At 36.3% G+C, this 17,860-nt stretch overlaps 1 protein-coding gene across 3 annotated transcripts in view; it reads left to right on the forward strand.

Annotated features, from left to right (window-relative positions):
• LOC106058624 (insulin gene enhancer protein isl-1-like) overlaps positions 1 to 17,860 on the forward strand; it is a 131,028-nt gene that overhangs the window by 26,421 nt on the left and 86,747 nt on the right. The window contains exon 1 of one of the 3 annotated variants that reach the window (XM_056008654.1): positions 9,044 to 9,626. The exons of 1 other annotated variant lie outside the window; for it this stretch is intronic. In XM_056008654.1, the coding sequence (XP_055864629.1) occupies positions 9,602 to 9,626 (25 nt within the window). In that variant the 5' untranslated portion in view covers positions 9,044 to 9,601. Of the gene's footprint in view, positions 1 to 9,043; positions 9,627 to 17,860 lie in introns of those variants that run through there. One more of the 3 variants, XM_056008664.1, reaches the window with a different exon arrangement.

The raw sequence follows: 17,860 nt of genomic DNA on the forward strand, positions 1-17,860 counted from the left end.
ACTATTGTTTGGATGTGATGACACACTTTTGTTTGGATGTGATGACACACTATTGTTTGGATGTGATGACACACTATTGTTTGGATGTGATAACACACTATTGTTTGGATGTGATGACACACTTTTGTTTGGATGTGATGACACACTTTTGTTTGGATGTGATGACACACTATTGTTTGGATGTGATGACACACTATTGTTTGGATGTGATGACACACTTTTGTTTGGATGTGATGACACACTATTGTTTGGATGTGATGACACACTATTGTTTGGATGTGATGACACACTATTGTTTGGATGTGATGACACACTATTGTTTGGATGTGATGACACACTTTTGTTTGGATGTGATGACACACTATTGTTTGGATGTGATGACACACTTTTGTTTGGATGTGATGACACATTTTTGTTTGGATGTGATGGCACACTATTGTTTGGATTTGATGACACACTTTTGTTTGGATGTGATGACACACTATTGTTTGGATGTGATGACACACTATTGTTTGGATGTGATGACAAAAGAATAACTGAAAACCCACACACACGCAAACAGCAACACAGCCAAGCTCACATGCATCTTCACACACACACAGGGCTAAACTTAGGTTCATACAGCTATACACACAGTCCTATTATATTTTTCTGTTAGTCCTACTTTAAGAGATGTCCATACATTTCAGACTTCACCGTGTGGCCAAACAAAAAAAAAAGCATTGATAATATTCTGCCAATAAGATTATAAGAAAAAAAAAGTAGGTGGCTGTATATTTTGTCTGTGTCCAGGCATATTGTTCCCAGACAGCTAGTTTAACGACAATTCATTTCCAATAAATGATCCAATATTTTTTCTAGGTAACGTCTGTTTTTCACAGGTAAAATTTCAATCAAATTAAAAACATCGCTAAATCTAATTGCTATTAAATAAAATTCCACAGACCTGCAAGTATCTCTAGACAAGACCTGGATATTGGACTACTTCTTCGTAATTGTCTTAAGAATTCAGTCTAAGACTCTTGGAACTCAAGGCCTATGGAAGCTTGCTTCTATTTGCTTGTCTAAACAAAATTTCTGCCTGGGAGAGATCCAAGCACATGTAAATGTGTACTTCCTTATTACCGGTGCATCGTATCCCAAGACGTTCTGGTCAGAAGCGAGGCCAAAGGCCGAGCACACCAGGGAAACTCTCCATATTCTTTCACTGTACCACATCAGATGTGAAGGTGTCCGCAATAAAAACGACCCTTTAAGGAGCGGTGTGTGGATAATGAAATGTTGGGCTTTTCTTCAAATCCTCACCCCATTGTATTTGACTTGATCCTTAAGCACCCCAATCGAGGTTCTGTTTTGCTTCCATATTGACTTAATCGTCTCCTCTAACGACCGCTTTCACTGGCACCTTCACGGAGGTCACACTACCACCCAAGCTATACGGTGAGGCCTGAAACCCATTGCCCGGGAACATGCCTCTTTTACAATATAGAATAATTTCAACAGTATAGTGACTCGGTCGTTGGTTTCTAACAGCTTGAAGTCCTAAACAGATGTAGGCCTATTACATTCTGAGTGACATGAACTTAAACTAAACTTGAGCAGACTTCTTTGAAAACAAACTTGAATAGAGCTAAGTGTACATAGATTCACTTGCAGACATATCTGTATGTTAGTCTTTGGCTGCCCTATCTGCTAGCCCTAGGTAGGCAAGCAAAGGGAAGTTCAAGGGAAGTTCAAGCGTACTTAGCCTCTCAACCACGATTTCCTTATAAATTATAATTTAAAAACAAGCCAATAAATAAATCATGTAATTAATGTTGTCATCGATAATGAATAAGTGTACAAATTACTGTGCTGTTTGGAAATATTAACGATTGAAGCTCCTGAGCTTGAGGAGGGAATTCGCACAGTAAGTGTAAACTCTTTTGAGTGTTATCATGTCAGTTCTGCTATCTTCTGTCGCCAACCTTTTTCTTTCAGTGTCTTTCAAGGTCTCTGTTTATTCTTATAGACACATTTTAAGGTATATGTGTGTGTGTGTGTGTGTGTGTCTTTGTGTTGCTTTAGACGTCACGTCTATCTTTAGAAACCATACAAAGGGAGCTCACTCAATACCGTTAGATGTTGGATAAACAACGTCAACGGTTTACTGACTTATCTTTCCTTGGCATTAATGGCCGACTACTTTGGTCCAGCTCTCTCTCGGACCCATTGGTCAGTTCTAGATCAGACTTACAATCTCAATGTGGCCCGCTTCATATTTGTCAGTTTCGTTTTCCAGCATGTCGAGATGTACGGAGATACCAGAACATTTAGCGTCAGAAGATGGACGAAATGACACTTCCGGTAGTGTCAACCAATCATAGGAGGGTTTTTTTTTAGTTTTATTTTCTTTCTTATTTTGCATCTTATCTTATAAAATACAGACGTTATTTGAATAAAAGAAGATGATTACGTAATACGCGTGTCTCTAAGTCAATATAATCATGGATGTTAATCAATGACTTAATTTCTGCCGAGTCATTTGTTGTTGTTTTTTCTGGCTCAGGCAACCCATTCCATGCTCTAATAGCGCTAGGGGAGAAGGAGTATTTGTACAAATGTGTCCTAGCATATGGAACAAGAAATGTGCCTTTATTTTTGTATCTTTCAGAGTATTTTATTAGGTTTTGTTTTTTGTATTCGAAGATTATGGTTCAATCATGTGTTGGCGTCGACAATGAATAATTGTGCCTAATACTTTGCTGTTTTTAAATATTGAAGATCCTGAGTTTGAGGAGCGAATTCAAACTGTATGTGTTTGTACATCGTACACTACAAGGTTGTGACAGTGTGGCTGTGTACATCGTTGAACACTGGCTTGTGACAGTCACATTATAATCTATTTGTTTATAAATCTGTTTATATATTTGTATGTGAATTATTTTTTTTTTGTTTCCATGTCTAGTTTTGCTTTATATGTCTGTATATCAGGACTCATTAGTTTGTGTGAGCCTGTGTTTGAGGGTTGTTTGTACATGAATATTGAGAGTCCCATGCATTGCCAAAGTAATGTGAATGTAGAGTAATGTGAATGTAGAGTAATGTGAATGTAAAGTAATGTGAATGTAAAGTGATGTGAATGTAAAGTAATGTGAATGTAGAGTAATGTGAATGTAGAGTGATGTGAATGTAAAGTGATGTGAATGTAAAGTGATGTGAAAGTGATGTGAATGTAAAGTGATATGAATGTAAAATGATGTGAATGTAAAGTGATGTAAATGTAAAGCAATTTAAATGTAAAGTGATGTGAATGTAAAGTGATATGAATGTAAAGTGATGTAAATGTAAAGCAATGTGAATGTAAAGTGATGTGAATGTAAAGTGATGTGAATGTAAAGTGATGTGAATGTAAAGTGATGTGAATGTAAAGTGATGTGAGTGTAAAGTGATGTGAATGTAAAGTGATGTGAATACCTGTTTGAATGGAAATGATGCCATAAGAGATGAAGACGACTTGTAGTATGGATATGAATTGTATTTATTAATATAATTGTTAGCTTTTGAAATTAAACTAAAAAAAGGTCTAGACAGTATTTACAGTGCGTCGTTTGTGAAAAGAAGTGCAGAAATATGAGTTTCATAATGTAACAATACACATATAAAGTAAACATCTCTCTCCTTTACAAACAAAAAAAAAGGGGGGGGGGTAGTTGTTGACGACATTTGTTACATTTCTTTCAACCATAAAAAAAATAATGTTTCTAGGCCAAAAACTGCTGCAGGAAAAGTTTGGTTAACGATCATGAATTTCTCGTTGGGGATAAAACATGAGCACACTTTTATTTTATATGTACAAGAAGGTGAGCTTCAATCCATCCATCAATCAATCAATCAATCAATCAATCAATCTATCTATCTATCTATCTATCTATCTATCTATCTATCTATCTATCTATCTATCTATCTATCTATCTGTCTGTCTGTCTGTCTGTCTGTCTGTCTGTCTGTCTATCTATCTAGTATTATTACCTTTTCTGTTCTGTGCTAACTCCTGGTAAATCATCATAAGATCTCAATGTGATTATATAACTTTTAACTAATACAACATACAACATAAACATATACAACATACAATGCAAGCTAACTGAATCACCAAAAAAAAAAAAAGTTACAAGATTTGTGTTTGTAAAATTTTCTCTGTTATCTGTAAGATTGTGATCAGCCTTCTTCACAGTTCACTGAAATCAATGTTTGAACTGAGTCACTTCCTAGCAGACCACTTTAAGAACTTGTGGGTTACAATCAAAAGACTTTTACCTATTTGGAACTGCAGCTGATACATCTTACAGTGTGTGTTATGTAACTCCACCCTCAGACTATCTCTTTGTTTTCCTCCCAGTCCAGTTGATGGGCATACTGGACGCTGGTCAACGGGTCATTGATCAAACCTTAGTGGATATCCAACATCAAACTGCTCCTCCCCATAGAGTGTCCCTTCCCCCTCCCCTGGGCCTCTATCGAACACCTCATCACCAGTTCTACCGCGCGGCTTCACTTAGGTCTGGTTGTTAAATGGCAATAAAATTATTCCGGTAACGATTGTCCGGCTGGCCGGTTGGAGGCGCGGTAATTTGTTAGGAGCAGGGGGTTTGCGTGTTTTTGATAAACATCAGTTATGTTGTCCGGTGGTCGCCTAATGATACCGCTGGCCTCTGGTCAGTTTAATGGAAGGCTAAAAGTACCTATTATGTTTGTTGTTACTGGACTGGTATTAGTGTTGATCAGAGCAGGTGGAATAGAGTCACCTTTTTTTTTCTTAGATAAACTCTTCCAGGGAGTTTTGTTTCTTGCTCTTTCTCTCTGTCTTTCTGTCTTTCTATCTCCGTCTCTGTCTCTCTTAGTCTTTTTCTGCTTCTCACTCTCTGTATATCTCTGTCTCTCTTTGTCTCTCTCTCTCTCTCTCACTCTCTCTCTCACTGTCTCTCTGTCTCACCCTGTCTTTCTTTCTCTCTCTCTCTCTCTCACTGTCTCTCTGTCTCACCCTGTCTTTCTTTCTCTCTCTCTCTCTCTCTCTCTCTCTCTCTCTCTCTCTCTGTGCCTCGTTTACAGATTTTTAATTATATTAATATTTTTTTTTTCTTTTTTTTTCAGTCTGTCCTTTTTCCATGTAACTATTTGTCTAACATTTTCTGTCTGTCCACATCATTCAATCTTTTCTCTCTCCCTCTCTCTCTTTCCTGTCTGTCTCTCTCTCTCTCTTTTTTATTATTATTGTTTTTCTTCCTGTTTCTTCTTACTTTTTCTTCATTTCATTACTTTCATCATTTCATTACTTTCATCATTTGATTGCTTTCTTCATTTCATTACTTTCATCATTTCATTACTTTCATCATTTCATTACTTTCATCATTTCATTACTTTCATCATTTCATTACTTTCATCATTTCATTACTTTCATCATTTGACACTTTTCTTCCCTTGTTCCTACCTTTCTTTCTTCTTTCTTTTAATCCTTTCCCTCTCAGGGGAATCAAAATGAGAAGAATCCCCTCCATTCCATCTCCCTCTTTTTCTTCCTCCAATCCGCCTAGAACTCAATCGAACCTGTAAGTTCTAGACCTGGGCCTTGCACTTCCCAGCTTGTGATGTCATCTGACAGCTACTGTCCACATCTCAACTGCCGTATCTCAGACTGCTATAATGTCATGCCAGTGACACATCCTGTTGTGACCAATGTCCACACTGACAAGACATTCGAGTATCTCCAATTATTTCAGTGACCACGTGAACACACACACACACACACACGACCAATGTGTGAGGTGGATGTGGGGTGAGGCGTGTCTCATCATGAACATCAAGTGACAAGTTTCTTTTATGTCTCTGTCAACTTAATCGGAACATTCTTTTTGAAAAAGCTGATATCAACTCACTCTGTCCGTCTGTCTGTCTGGTACAACTTGTGTTCTCGTTATTTCTCCCACTTCCCATCCTCCGACCAAGGTTACAATTATTCACGAAACACGAATCTAGTAAAAAAAAAATATTAACCAATTAAATAATTAATACGTGTTAATTATTTAATTATGTGTTTGATATAGAAAAAAAAGGGAAATAAATTTACTTGTTTTGCCTGAGTTTTGACTCCGAGGTCACGGCAACCTATATACAAAGTAGCTATGCCTCTCGTCATAGACAATTCACTCTTCTCTTTCATGTTTACACCCTGCAGTCCAGCACTAGAGTTAGACAAATAGAGTCCAAATAAATAGAGTCCAGATAAATAGAGTCCAGACAAATAGAGTCCAGATAAATAGAGTCCAGATAAATAGAGTCCAGATAAATAGAGTCCAGATAAATAGAGTCCAGATAAATAGAGTCCAGATAAATAGAGTCCAAATAAATAGAGTCCAGATAAATAGAGTCAAGATAAATAGAGTCCAGATAAATAGAGTCCAGACAAATAGAGTCCAAATAAATAGAGTCCAGATAAATAGAGTCCAGATAAATAGAGTCCAGATAAATAGAGTCAAGATAAATAGAGTCCAGATAAATAGAGTCCAGACAAATAGAGTCCAAATAAATAGAGTCAAGATAAATAGAGTCAAGATAAATAGAGTCCAGATAAATAGAGTCCAGATAAATAGAGTCCAGATAAATAGAGTCAAGATAAATAGAGTCAAGATAAATAGAGTCAAGATAAATAGAGTCCAGATAAATAGAGTCCAGATAAATAGAGTCCAGATAAATACAGTCCAGATAAAAAGAGTCCAGAGAAATAGAGTCAAGATAAATAGAGTCCAGATAAATAGAGTCCAGATGAATCTATTTCTACAGCTGTTCATCACTACAGCAGTACCACTTGTACCATACTCCTTGTAGAGAGACAAGCGCATCTCTAACATTGTAATGAATTAATCAGAAGACAGGACTCGAGAAGATGACGAAGCAACATTGAATCTCACTGATACTCTTTCAGTGCAAACAAAATGACTTCATTGAGAAATACTTTTTCAACGTAAAACAATCTCACTGTTTCGTTGTGGCTTGCATTTAAAAAAAAAACAAATAACTTAATATAGTACAATACACACTATCCTGTACAATGCCTGGTTTTAGGTATGTCTCCTCTCGAGTGCTCTTTCCTGAACAGAAGTCTCTGCTTTCATATCCCGTGGAAAGACTTAAGTGAGGATGGCCTTCTCGAATGGTGAATGCAATAGAGCAAGAGGGACTGTATCCAGGATGTAACGATTTCAGGGTACGTTGTGGAAGAACAGCCTCGTTATGGACCGAGTACGTGTGTTTGTATTGGATGAATAGATTCTGATGTAACCACGAGACTGAAAGCTAAAGCTTATGGGCTGACAGAAGGGGGGGGGGGGTGAAGTCTGAGACATAGGGACGAGTGTTTTCTGTAATTTTGTTTACATTGTTCCTATTTTTTTCACTAGTTTTTCACTAGTGTTTCACTAGTGTTTCTAATGATTGAAAGCTGTGTATAGTGTGAATTAAAATTTAAGTTCATTTTTTTTTTTAAACATTTGTTTTAAGTTCCTATCATGTCATACGCATACACAGATTTAATTGAACTAGCTGTTTGGAGCTATAGTCTAACAGTCAACTAGTTGAAATAGCTATCTGAAGTTATAGCCCAACAGTCAACCAGTTGAACTGTCTGGAGCTATAACCTAACTGTCAATCAGTTGGACTAGCTGTCTGGAGCTATAAACCAATTACCAACCAGCTGAATTAGCTGAAGCTACAGCCTAACAATCAACCAGTTGAACTAGCTGTCTGAATTTATAGCCCAACAATCAACCAGTTGAACTAGCTGTCTGAACTTCACAACGACCTGTACCAACAAGCCTTCTTCCAAATCAGAAATGATTTTTTTTAAGGGTTAAAACAGAATTCTAGTCCAACGTAGACCAACTTATTCCATGATAATCCAGACAATGGCTGTGGGTGGGGTTACTTTGACCTGGGAGAAACACTTGACTAAAAAAAAAAGAGACAAAGAAAAAAACAAACTTTAAAAAAAAAAGAACGTAGGAATCACTAGTTCTCAAGATGTGTTCTGACCAGAAGTCTATACACATGAACAAGATTGAAGTCCTTTGTTTTAGTAACTTAATAACATTGAACAGTTGCTTTTAAGTACGTACATTCGATTCTGTGGCTGTGGTGAGCTCCCTTGGTGAGGCCAGTTATAATCATCAGGACACAAGTTGAGCCTTGTTTCATTCTAGCTCCAAGGTGTCATTCCAATGAGCTGAGCTGTTAGAACAACTCTCTCCTTAGCTCATGAAATGTCTCCAACTTTTAGGAGAGAAACAAATACCTACCGAAACTCTGGTTGCTCTCATGGATCTAGAGTCTTGATAGCCTTAAGACTTAAAGAGTTTCTCATGTAACAACTGATTAATTAAGTAGCGCCTATGTTTTTAATTAATAATCCTGACTGATTCTTTGTGTTTGGTCTGCGTATATTTTGTGTAGATAGCTCCTGTCTTTGGGAGTAAAGGAATGGAACAGAAGAAAATGAGCCAAAAAGAGAGAAATCTTTTCTTTCTTTTTTTTTATCAGGCTATGACAGATTTTACGTGGTCGTAATCTCCATCTCTTTCCCGTGGACATTCCGGAATATGTCGTTATTTCCCTACATACAAGCCTGCTACCATTAGTAGCCTCCACTGTAGGCGCTTTTTTTTTTCCCCTTTCATAACATCAAGGGAAAGAACTCGAAAAAAAAAAAAGACATCGAATGGCTACTGTAGGCAAACACTGTCCAGGAGAGGATGTCTAGGGAGGGAACTCTTCCTCCCAACACCAAGCGACGAATAACGGTTGGCGTACCGCCTCTGTGGGACTGCCAAACCCAACAAGGCCCCGCCCACTTGGCGTTATTGATTAGGCCACGTGCCGGCCTGTTTCTTCCTCGTCAGCCAATCCCGTCCTCTCTCTCTCTCCGTCCCCCCCCCCCCTCCATTTCCCTGCTCTTTCACTTCTATTCTTACCTCGGCCGTGCTGTTTTTCACTTGGCAGTTCCCTCCCTGCCTCCCACCTCCCTCTCTTGGATGTTTTTTTTTTCTTCTTCTCTCCTTTTCTGTCGCAGGGAGAGACTGACTAGAAAGCGGGGACGGGTCTAGGTTTAGTTTCTTCAGGCCTGGCACGTCTCGCTCTGAATTGAGACTGGATTTTTTTGTTCTTTCAATGTTTCCTAGATGTTCGTAGTTTGTTCATCTATTTCATTCTGCCATATTGGTGAGTGTAGTGAATTCTGTGACCAGACAAGCTTTATTATACCCCCTTGTGCACCCCCCCCCCACCTTTTTTTTTTTTAGATTACTTTTTTTTTTGTTTCATGTTTTAAACAAAAGAAAAACTTGTGTATTATCTCCCCTGTTTGATACCGAGTACTAGAAATAATCTGTATTCCCCTCCATTGGAAGTTGTATTCTTGTTATATCGGCCTGTTACACACATTCGGATTATATATAATATATCTACACTAAAGGAGGCAAGTGTATTGGAGGTTTATCTGTGCATTGTGACCACAGCCCACTATATCTGATTTCTACCAACCGCCACCATTTCGCCCTCCAGGAGTGAAACCATGGCCCTGGAGGCCCCCATCACAAGTAAGTGTTTCTGTAGTTGCTAAGTGAATTAGTCTGACTTAGAGTTAGCTAACCAATACTGCAGGCTATTTATATCTTGTTTGTGTGAGAGCGAGTCAGCACTCTTAGTCTTGGAAAACAATGCCCTATGGTTAATGGTCTTGAGAGATCGGTCAATTCTCAATGACTGACCATTATAACTTAGTGTTGACACTTAAGATTGCTAATTATTTATTGTCTTCAGAGTTAAGTTTGATACTAGGACACACCAAGATAGAAGATACTCTAGGCCTATACACTTAAATAGTTTCACTTATCTCTTCTGTACGATTGATACACAAGTCTAATAATCCTCGATTAGTAAGCCTTTATATTGTATTTATACACTTCAAATGTAGACCACCTAGCAGTTATTGGCTGTATACAAACATTTTAAATTTATCGCTAGGATTTCAAAGTCTTAGTGTCGCCATCTTAGGACATTTAATTTGGAGTCATACATTTGTTTAACATTAACAGCGCATTGAATACCAACACTGTCTTTAACTTATGACATCACACACATACTAAAAAATAATACTTCATTCTTAGAAACATATTATGACTAAACAAAGATATTGTATATCGGAAACACACATATTGTCTAAATAATACCAATTTATATCGGAAACACACATATAGTCTAAATGGTATCAATTGATATCGGAAACACATATATAGGTCTACAAAATGATTATTCATCTTGGAAATACATGTAACTATACTAAACATTAATTCGTCGTCTTAAAGACATATATATACCGGATAATATACAATAATACCTAATTATACACTACTAGCCTTTATATTTTGCGTATTTATTGGATAATATAATTTAAAAAATATTTCTTGTAGTCAATTACTCTGAAGAACACTAGATTACAAGAGAAACTAGATCGACATTAACCTGCGGTGTAGAGGTCAAAGTTTACGTAAGGTCTTAGGTCATAGTCTATCCTTAGGCCGTATATTGGTATCCATAGCAACGCATTGCTTTCATCTTGCACTTCTAACAATGCACCGAAATAAGACGCTGTAAGGGAGACAATTCTCTTCTTACGCTATTACGTCAGTACACTAAGTCATTTCTTCTCTGTCATCTCTTGCACCAAGGTTAGTCAACTTAAGAAACATAATAGAAGTGTCATTGGTTACTGGTCCCCCCCCCCCTTGTAGTTGTCTGCATCCTTCAGTACCAGTGTCCCCGCAGTGACTTACCACTGATCTAGAGTTACGATGACAATGTCTATGTCAACAAAGAACAACTAAATCTAGATCTAGACTTTATCCACTGAGCAATACAATCTGTACATGTGTCTGTTAGGAGAACACCGCGTTCAACAATATAATGTGTCGCATGTTTTTAGAATCCTCATAACATAGATGGTAATACAGCAAGTAGGAAGAGGGTTAAAGAAGAAATAAAAACAAAAAATCTTTTAGATGTACAGATTAGACTTTTAGTGTGTGTGTGTGTGTCTAAATTGTAAGCATGCAGAGACCAGGCTAAAGGTCTAAAGGACCAAATAACAAAATAGCTCATTTTTTTCACTGCCGTAGTTTTAATGGCGTCAAAAAGTCGTCACCGAAGATTCAGTTGTTTTTGTTCTGCATATTTGTCCGCGATGTTTAGTCTTTGTCTACGTGTGTCTGCAATGTGTGTCTGCAATGTGTGTCTGTGTCTGTCTACTTTGTGTTCTGAGTGTGGTCTTCATTTATTTCTTCGTCTCTTGCCTCCATCAATCTTGTTCTATCTTTCATTTCTACTTTGAATGTGACAATGTCCTAGTGAATTGAATCTAGTTCACCATGTGCACGCGTGTATGTGTGTTGATGTGAGGTATGTGTGGGAGCTGCGTAGTAGATGTGTGTGTGTGTGGGTGTTCTAAAATCACCAACACCCCAAAGAACGCAGGCAACACACACGACATGGAAACAAAGTCTCCACTACACAAACATCTAATACACTTATGAGTTATTCATGAGAATCAAACCGATTTCCCTGGTTGCACTGTAGCCGTTTGTGATCAATTGCATCTGGCATCAACACATGTCATGGGCGTGAACAAACAGTGACAACAAACAACCAATGTGACAGTGATCAACTGCCTTTCATTCATGTAGACCCCGGACTTTATTTACAGTTAGGCTAAGACTGTAGCAGTGACAATTATATCTTGATTTTACACAAACTTAATTTAAATGTAATTAACATAGGTGCTTACTTATTTATACAAAAATAAAAAATAAAAGAATTGCAATTAAAAAGCAAATTATTGATAAAAATGTTAACCCATTTTAAACATATAATATTAATTAATATAAATTAAGGTTGTCTTTACGCAAGTGGTAGCCATTAATACACTATTTAGAAAGATTATTAGCAATACAAAGGGAAAAACTTCAACAGATCTCACAACGAAGTAACCCTCATATTCCTCTCGTAGACCTATCGATTCTATGCCTTTTGATTATGTTATACACAGAACTTATGCCGTTAACAGTTTCTGAAATCTAAAATTCACTCAATACATATTATATGTAGATAAAAAAGTTTCCCATTCGAACCTTGTGATTTCTATGGCACGTAATGTGAAGATAATGTTTCTCTCACTGACGATTAACGAGGGTATCATGTAGCCACAGCGACAACCAAAACGCCTTCTCTTTTGGGTGGACTCATGGACGAACTAAAAATCCCGAAACTCAAATTCCCAATCTTCATCGAGATTTGAACCCAAGACTTCTCGGCTCGGAATCCAAGGGCCCCACCACTCAGCCACTTTCCCCACAGAGCATGATATTAAAACATATATATTTCTGTGCCCCAACAGTCCAACACACTAAGTGTTAGGTAAAGGTAAAATAAAACAGTAAGGAAAAATATTGTTCGAGTCTTACATAAGTCTATTGACTAATCACAGTATTGAGATTTTTATTTGACCAATACATTATATGCATCGGACTCCAAAGTTTATATCATCTTTTTGTAAATAATAATTTTAAATGTCTTTTTCTGAATATTTTCATACGATATTTCAACACAAATTTTACTTTAATATTTAATGTAACGAAATGGAGTTTATAAAACTTTGATCAATTTTCACGTTTAATATACGTCTATAATTTCCAAATAGACTTTTAAAATAGTTGTAGTCATTGTAACTAAAGGCCTTCTAGTCTTTCTAGTCTAATCTATATATTAGTAAACAACCTACTAAAATACTCAGAAAGACACAAAAAAAATAAAGGCATATTTTTTATTCCAAATGTTAGGACCAATTCGTACAAATGTTATTTCTTCCCTAATGCCTTTAGACAATTGAACAGTTTTGGCTGAATCCTCCAGGACAATGAATGACTTTGCAGAGTTTACGTCTCTAATTAACAAGCACAACTAAATTAACACACGCTATCGCCTAGGACGTCAGTATCTTCTGTTTTGAAGGAACGTCTGTAATTTATAAGTGTGTGTGTGTCTGGGTTAACGAAGCCGTGTTAACTATATTTATATATAGTAGATTATGAATGCAGTATCTGGTCATAGTGCTGACTATAATCTTTTTATTTCTCTGTGAAGTTTTCACACGAAATTCAAACCTGATTTTTTTTAAGCTAAAACTTTTTTAGTCTGAAACAATGTTTAATTTATATCATTTATTATATTTATTATTATTTTATTTTTAATTAAAAAAATATTATGAGATCTTATGAATCTGTATTCACGCTAAAAAAAAAAAAGAATTAAAAAAAAGCATATACTCTATTTGCAATGATGGATTCCCTGTACACATAATGTGGCGGTGATGTTGTCTGCTTTGACCATATTGTACAGTCTGAACAGGGATTCGTTCAAATGTTTTTGTGTGTTACTGGATTTAAAATAGAAAGTGAATTAAAAAACAAAAAGAGTCTTCATTACATATTATAACCTACATTCTCAATTCTTCATGGAAATGACGTGGTATATAGCACCATTAGTAATGATTACATCTATTGATGTTTATTGGCACATGTCTAGGTCAAACATTGACATATCGGTCAATCGATCTTGGCCTTGATAGGAAGTGGACACTGAATTTAGCGGAAGTGAGTTGATGTCTAAAATAAAATCAATATGATCTTCGATATTTTGGAATGTACCCCCCTCCGCTCCAAAAATAACAAACTATAGAGATAAACTAAATAGAGCAGATATTGTGTTTCAATCCAGAGCGCATCGACCATATACAATTTTGTTTCTAATTTTAAACCTTCTGAGTAATGATGGTCTAAACGTGTAGCTCCGTTACTGAATGGAGACGGTACATTTAGACTTCATAGACTTACTACACCAAGCAAATAGTTCAATTGATAGTCGTCGCAAGACTTAGTTTTAAACAAGTTAAATTTGTTTTTTTTTTTTAAATTTCATTGAGTTTTAGCTCGGAATAAATATCTTGATTTTTCTTTAGGTCAAAAACAATTTTTGTTAATTAAATGTCTCCTCAAAATGAGCTCAGAATTTGTTGTTATGCCTATTATTATGAGTAAGCCCACTTCCTGGTTTTAAACCTAATTCTAAAATTTGACATGGCTGCAAGAGTATCAACTTATCATACAATCCCATTTGGGCTAATTTTGCATTCTCATCATTTAAATCCCTTCATGGACTACCAGCCCATTAGTGTACAATGTATAGCTCATAGCTAGAACTTACTTTCTAATTGACATTTTCTAATACACCAAACTGTACAGTAGTAGATTTTAGTTTTAATAAAATATTCTTGAAGAATTTCGTGTATTACGTAGTTCGGTCCAAACTTGACAAGACTTCATTACAAGCATTCTAGATCGACATTTATCTGTGTGGGAGTTCATTAAACAGATTTTTTAAAATTAATTAAAATTAAAAGCCAGAAATAAACAGAAGCCATAGGATAAGGTTATAGATAGCAATTACTATAAAAACAGTCTTTTAGCATTTCATTAACTCTTTCTCTACTGTCTACTGAGCTTCATATGAATTTACTGTGGGGTATTTACTTGGATAGAGTAAAAGAAAAAAAAAACACTTTTGAGTACTGAAAGGGTTAAAGCCAAGCAGTAATAACATCCCTTTGTTCATCAATGATTGTCTGTTTTGTTGTATTAATTATGGACTTGTATACACTGGCGCGTTGAATAAAATCAAAGCTAAAAATAAATTCGTTAGGCCTGGACACACACTGGTCTAAATAAAGATAGATGCAGACACTGTTCCTCGCCCCGTTTCTATATCCTCACACGTGAACACAATGACACCGTGAGGTGGGGACACAATGGGGGCCTCACGGGAAAACAAAAGGTCTTGTGGGGGGGGGGGGGGCCTTCTGCATGTATTTTACACCCGGGCTTCGGTGTGATGTAACTTTGTCTGGTGCTGTTTATATCTGAGTGTTGATACATCTGCGTGTTTATGTGTGTGTATATGTGCGCGTGTGTGTAAGTGATGTGTTAGCAGACGGCTGACTCCGGGGGAGGAATAACCCGTGGAACCGATCTGGTCACCGGAAATTGGTCTCTTTGTGTCTGAGCTTCCACTTTTAGATCACATTTCAAGGTGTGTGCTTGTGTGTGTGGAGGGGGGGGGGGCTAGATGCGTGAGGGTCGGGGATCGGGTTGATGAGGTCTGATGGTGAAACCTTCCGTGGAGATCAAACATGATGATAGCCAATACACATTGGGACACGCAACACCCAGTGGCACATATGTACTGACACGACCTCAAGCAAACAGTCGCCAACTAAAACACGTCACGCAGTCCAGATCAGAGCCAAATAATTCGTTTATTGGTTGGTGTTAATGTGCGCAAAGCGATATAGAAAACTATAATTAAGCTATGTCCTTCGTCGTAACTAACACACACACACACACACACACACACACACACACTCATCTCTTTCATCTAGTTGCCATGGTTACTTTTTTGATTACGATCCTATTCTCGTTAACAATAGACCAACTAGATTGTGTTCGTTTGAATAGATTTGGAGAGACATTAACTCAGTACTGTAAAGATGATGATTTCAATAAAAAGCCACATATTTCTATCATTCAACTTCATTACATTTTTAAGTTTCTACATACAATTGACCTACTTAAATTGTTAAGGTTAACACCACCCACGCATGCACAAATATTTAGTGATTCAAAGGTAATTAAAAAAAGAAAGCAAAGAATAACAGCGAATTAGAAGAAAAATAGCGATAGTGAAAAGAACAGTGAGAGTGATGAAGACAATATGTGAATATCTAATTCAGGTTTAAGTTATTTATTCGAATAAAAAGCCACTATCTCTAACATTATTTTAACAACTTTTTTTTTTTTGGTTGATAACCGATATTTTTAGCGACTATTGTAGGGAAAAGCGGCAGTTTGTCTGTCAGTCCGCCTGTCACGTTTAGTTCTCAAAATAAAGAACGCGCAATTAAGAATCCTCATTCACCATCGCCTATAGCAGCGGTTCTCAACCTTTTTTTTCTTAGCTCGGCGACCCCTTTTTAGAATCCTCCACTCGGCCGCGACCCATCCCCCTCCCCACACACACAGCAAAAGAAGAATAAACAAAAACAATGCATATTTTCGATGGTCTTAGGCGACCCCTGGCTATTCGTTAATCGACCCCCAAAGGGGGTCGTCATCCACAGGTTGAGAAACCCTGGCCTATAGTCCTATACCTTGATTAAAATATGGTTTTCTGAAAGCGAACCCTATTGTTTTTAAAATTGTATTCCATGTATTATTTTTTGAAAAAACATAAACCATTTTTAAAACAAGAAAAGTAAGTCTATAATGGTATTAACAATCGCTTTTTTGTTAGACATCTTCTTCATTAACATTGATATAGAAATTTAATTACTCATGTGAAGTGTGTAATCTAAAATAAAAAAATATTTTTACAAACATATCAACTCACTTCATCAGGCTGGTAAAAATTTTGAACACATTATTTCCATTCTCGGATTAAGTTGAAATTTACACAATTATTTATTGTACCTAACAAAACATGAATCAATAAAAACATTAACTGATTCATCAATTAATTATTGATAATTTATTATTTTGTTTGATATTGAACAAGGAAAATAAATTGTACAGTATTAAGATATATGATTGTAAATGTGGATTTCTTGCGCTTAGATAACTTTTTTAAAAGTGTTTTTTTTTTTTTTGCTTGTTTTTCGTATATTATACGGCTGCAGAAGTTTTTCAGAGTGCGTGCATTTTTTCTTTGTAAAAATAAAATATGCACATTGTGCACACCTTCTTTGCACATTTTCAAAAAAAAAAAGATTTAAAAGACAGCGCTGGTTAATCCACATGATATCAATCGATGTACGTGTACATTTTAACGTAATTTGTGACTTGCAAGGGTGACAACGAGTTTGTGTGTACTATTAATGTTCCATATTACTATTACCATTATCTCTATAGGATTTAATCGTACATTACTGAATGCAATTCCAATCAGACAACTCTAGCACACAGAGTCCCATTACAAAATAAGAGACATGAGAATATTTTTATTCTAAAGTTAACAAGAGTAATGTGCTCTTTGTTTACATTTGGTTTTTAAAGATCTGGTTTACATTCTTGAAAGCAAATAGAAAACAATTGGATAAAAGAAGAAGAAAATGTAGAATAAAAAAATTGAAGGCATTTCGAAATAAAGAAAAAAAAACAACAACGTTAAAACGCTAGAATTGTCCACCAAATGATAAGCTCAAAGACTTGGAAAAGTAACTCAGCAATGCTAAAGAAGTAAACATAAGTCAGAATTTGTTTTTAAATCTAATCAAGCACAGTATTCCTAGTCGCAGATATATCAAGTTCTAACATTCCTTAAGAAATGTCATTAGATTGAACCTACGAGACTGCAAAAGAATGATGTACGAACTCGGATCTATCGTGACGTCAGAACGAAGTACATACCTGGCCATCAGACAGACATCCACATGGGCGTATCAATTCCTCCGAATTTCGCATACAGGATACATCTGAGAATCCATATATGAAAATCCCCATAAATTAATACGAAAACTACAGACATGGGTGCTTTTATTTAAAGTCTGTCTAGACCATTGATATACACTACAAATAATTTAAGTGTTGACTGTTCGCTTTGCACTTTGACAGACAATTTGTGCACAGTGACCATTAGAACAGAGCAAAGTAAATATAAAGTTGGACTTCTC

This window comes from Biomphalaria glabrata, chromosome 1 (genome assembly GCF_947242115.1).
Source record: "Biomphalaria glabrata chromosome 1, xgBioGlab47.1, whole genome shotgun sequence".
Classification (NCBI taxonomy): Eukaryota; Metazoa; Mollusca; class Gastropoda; family Planorbidae; genus Biomphalaria; species Biomphalaria glabrata.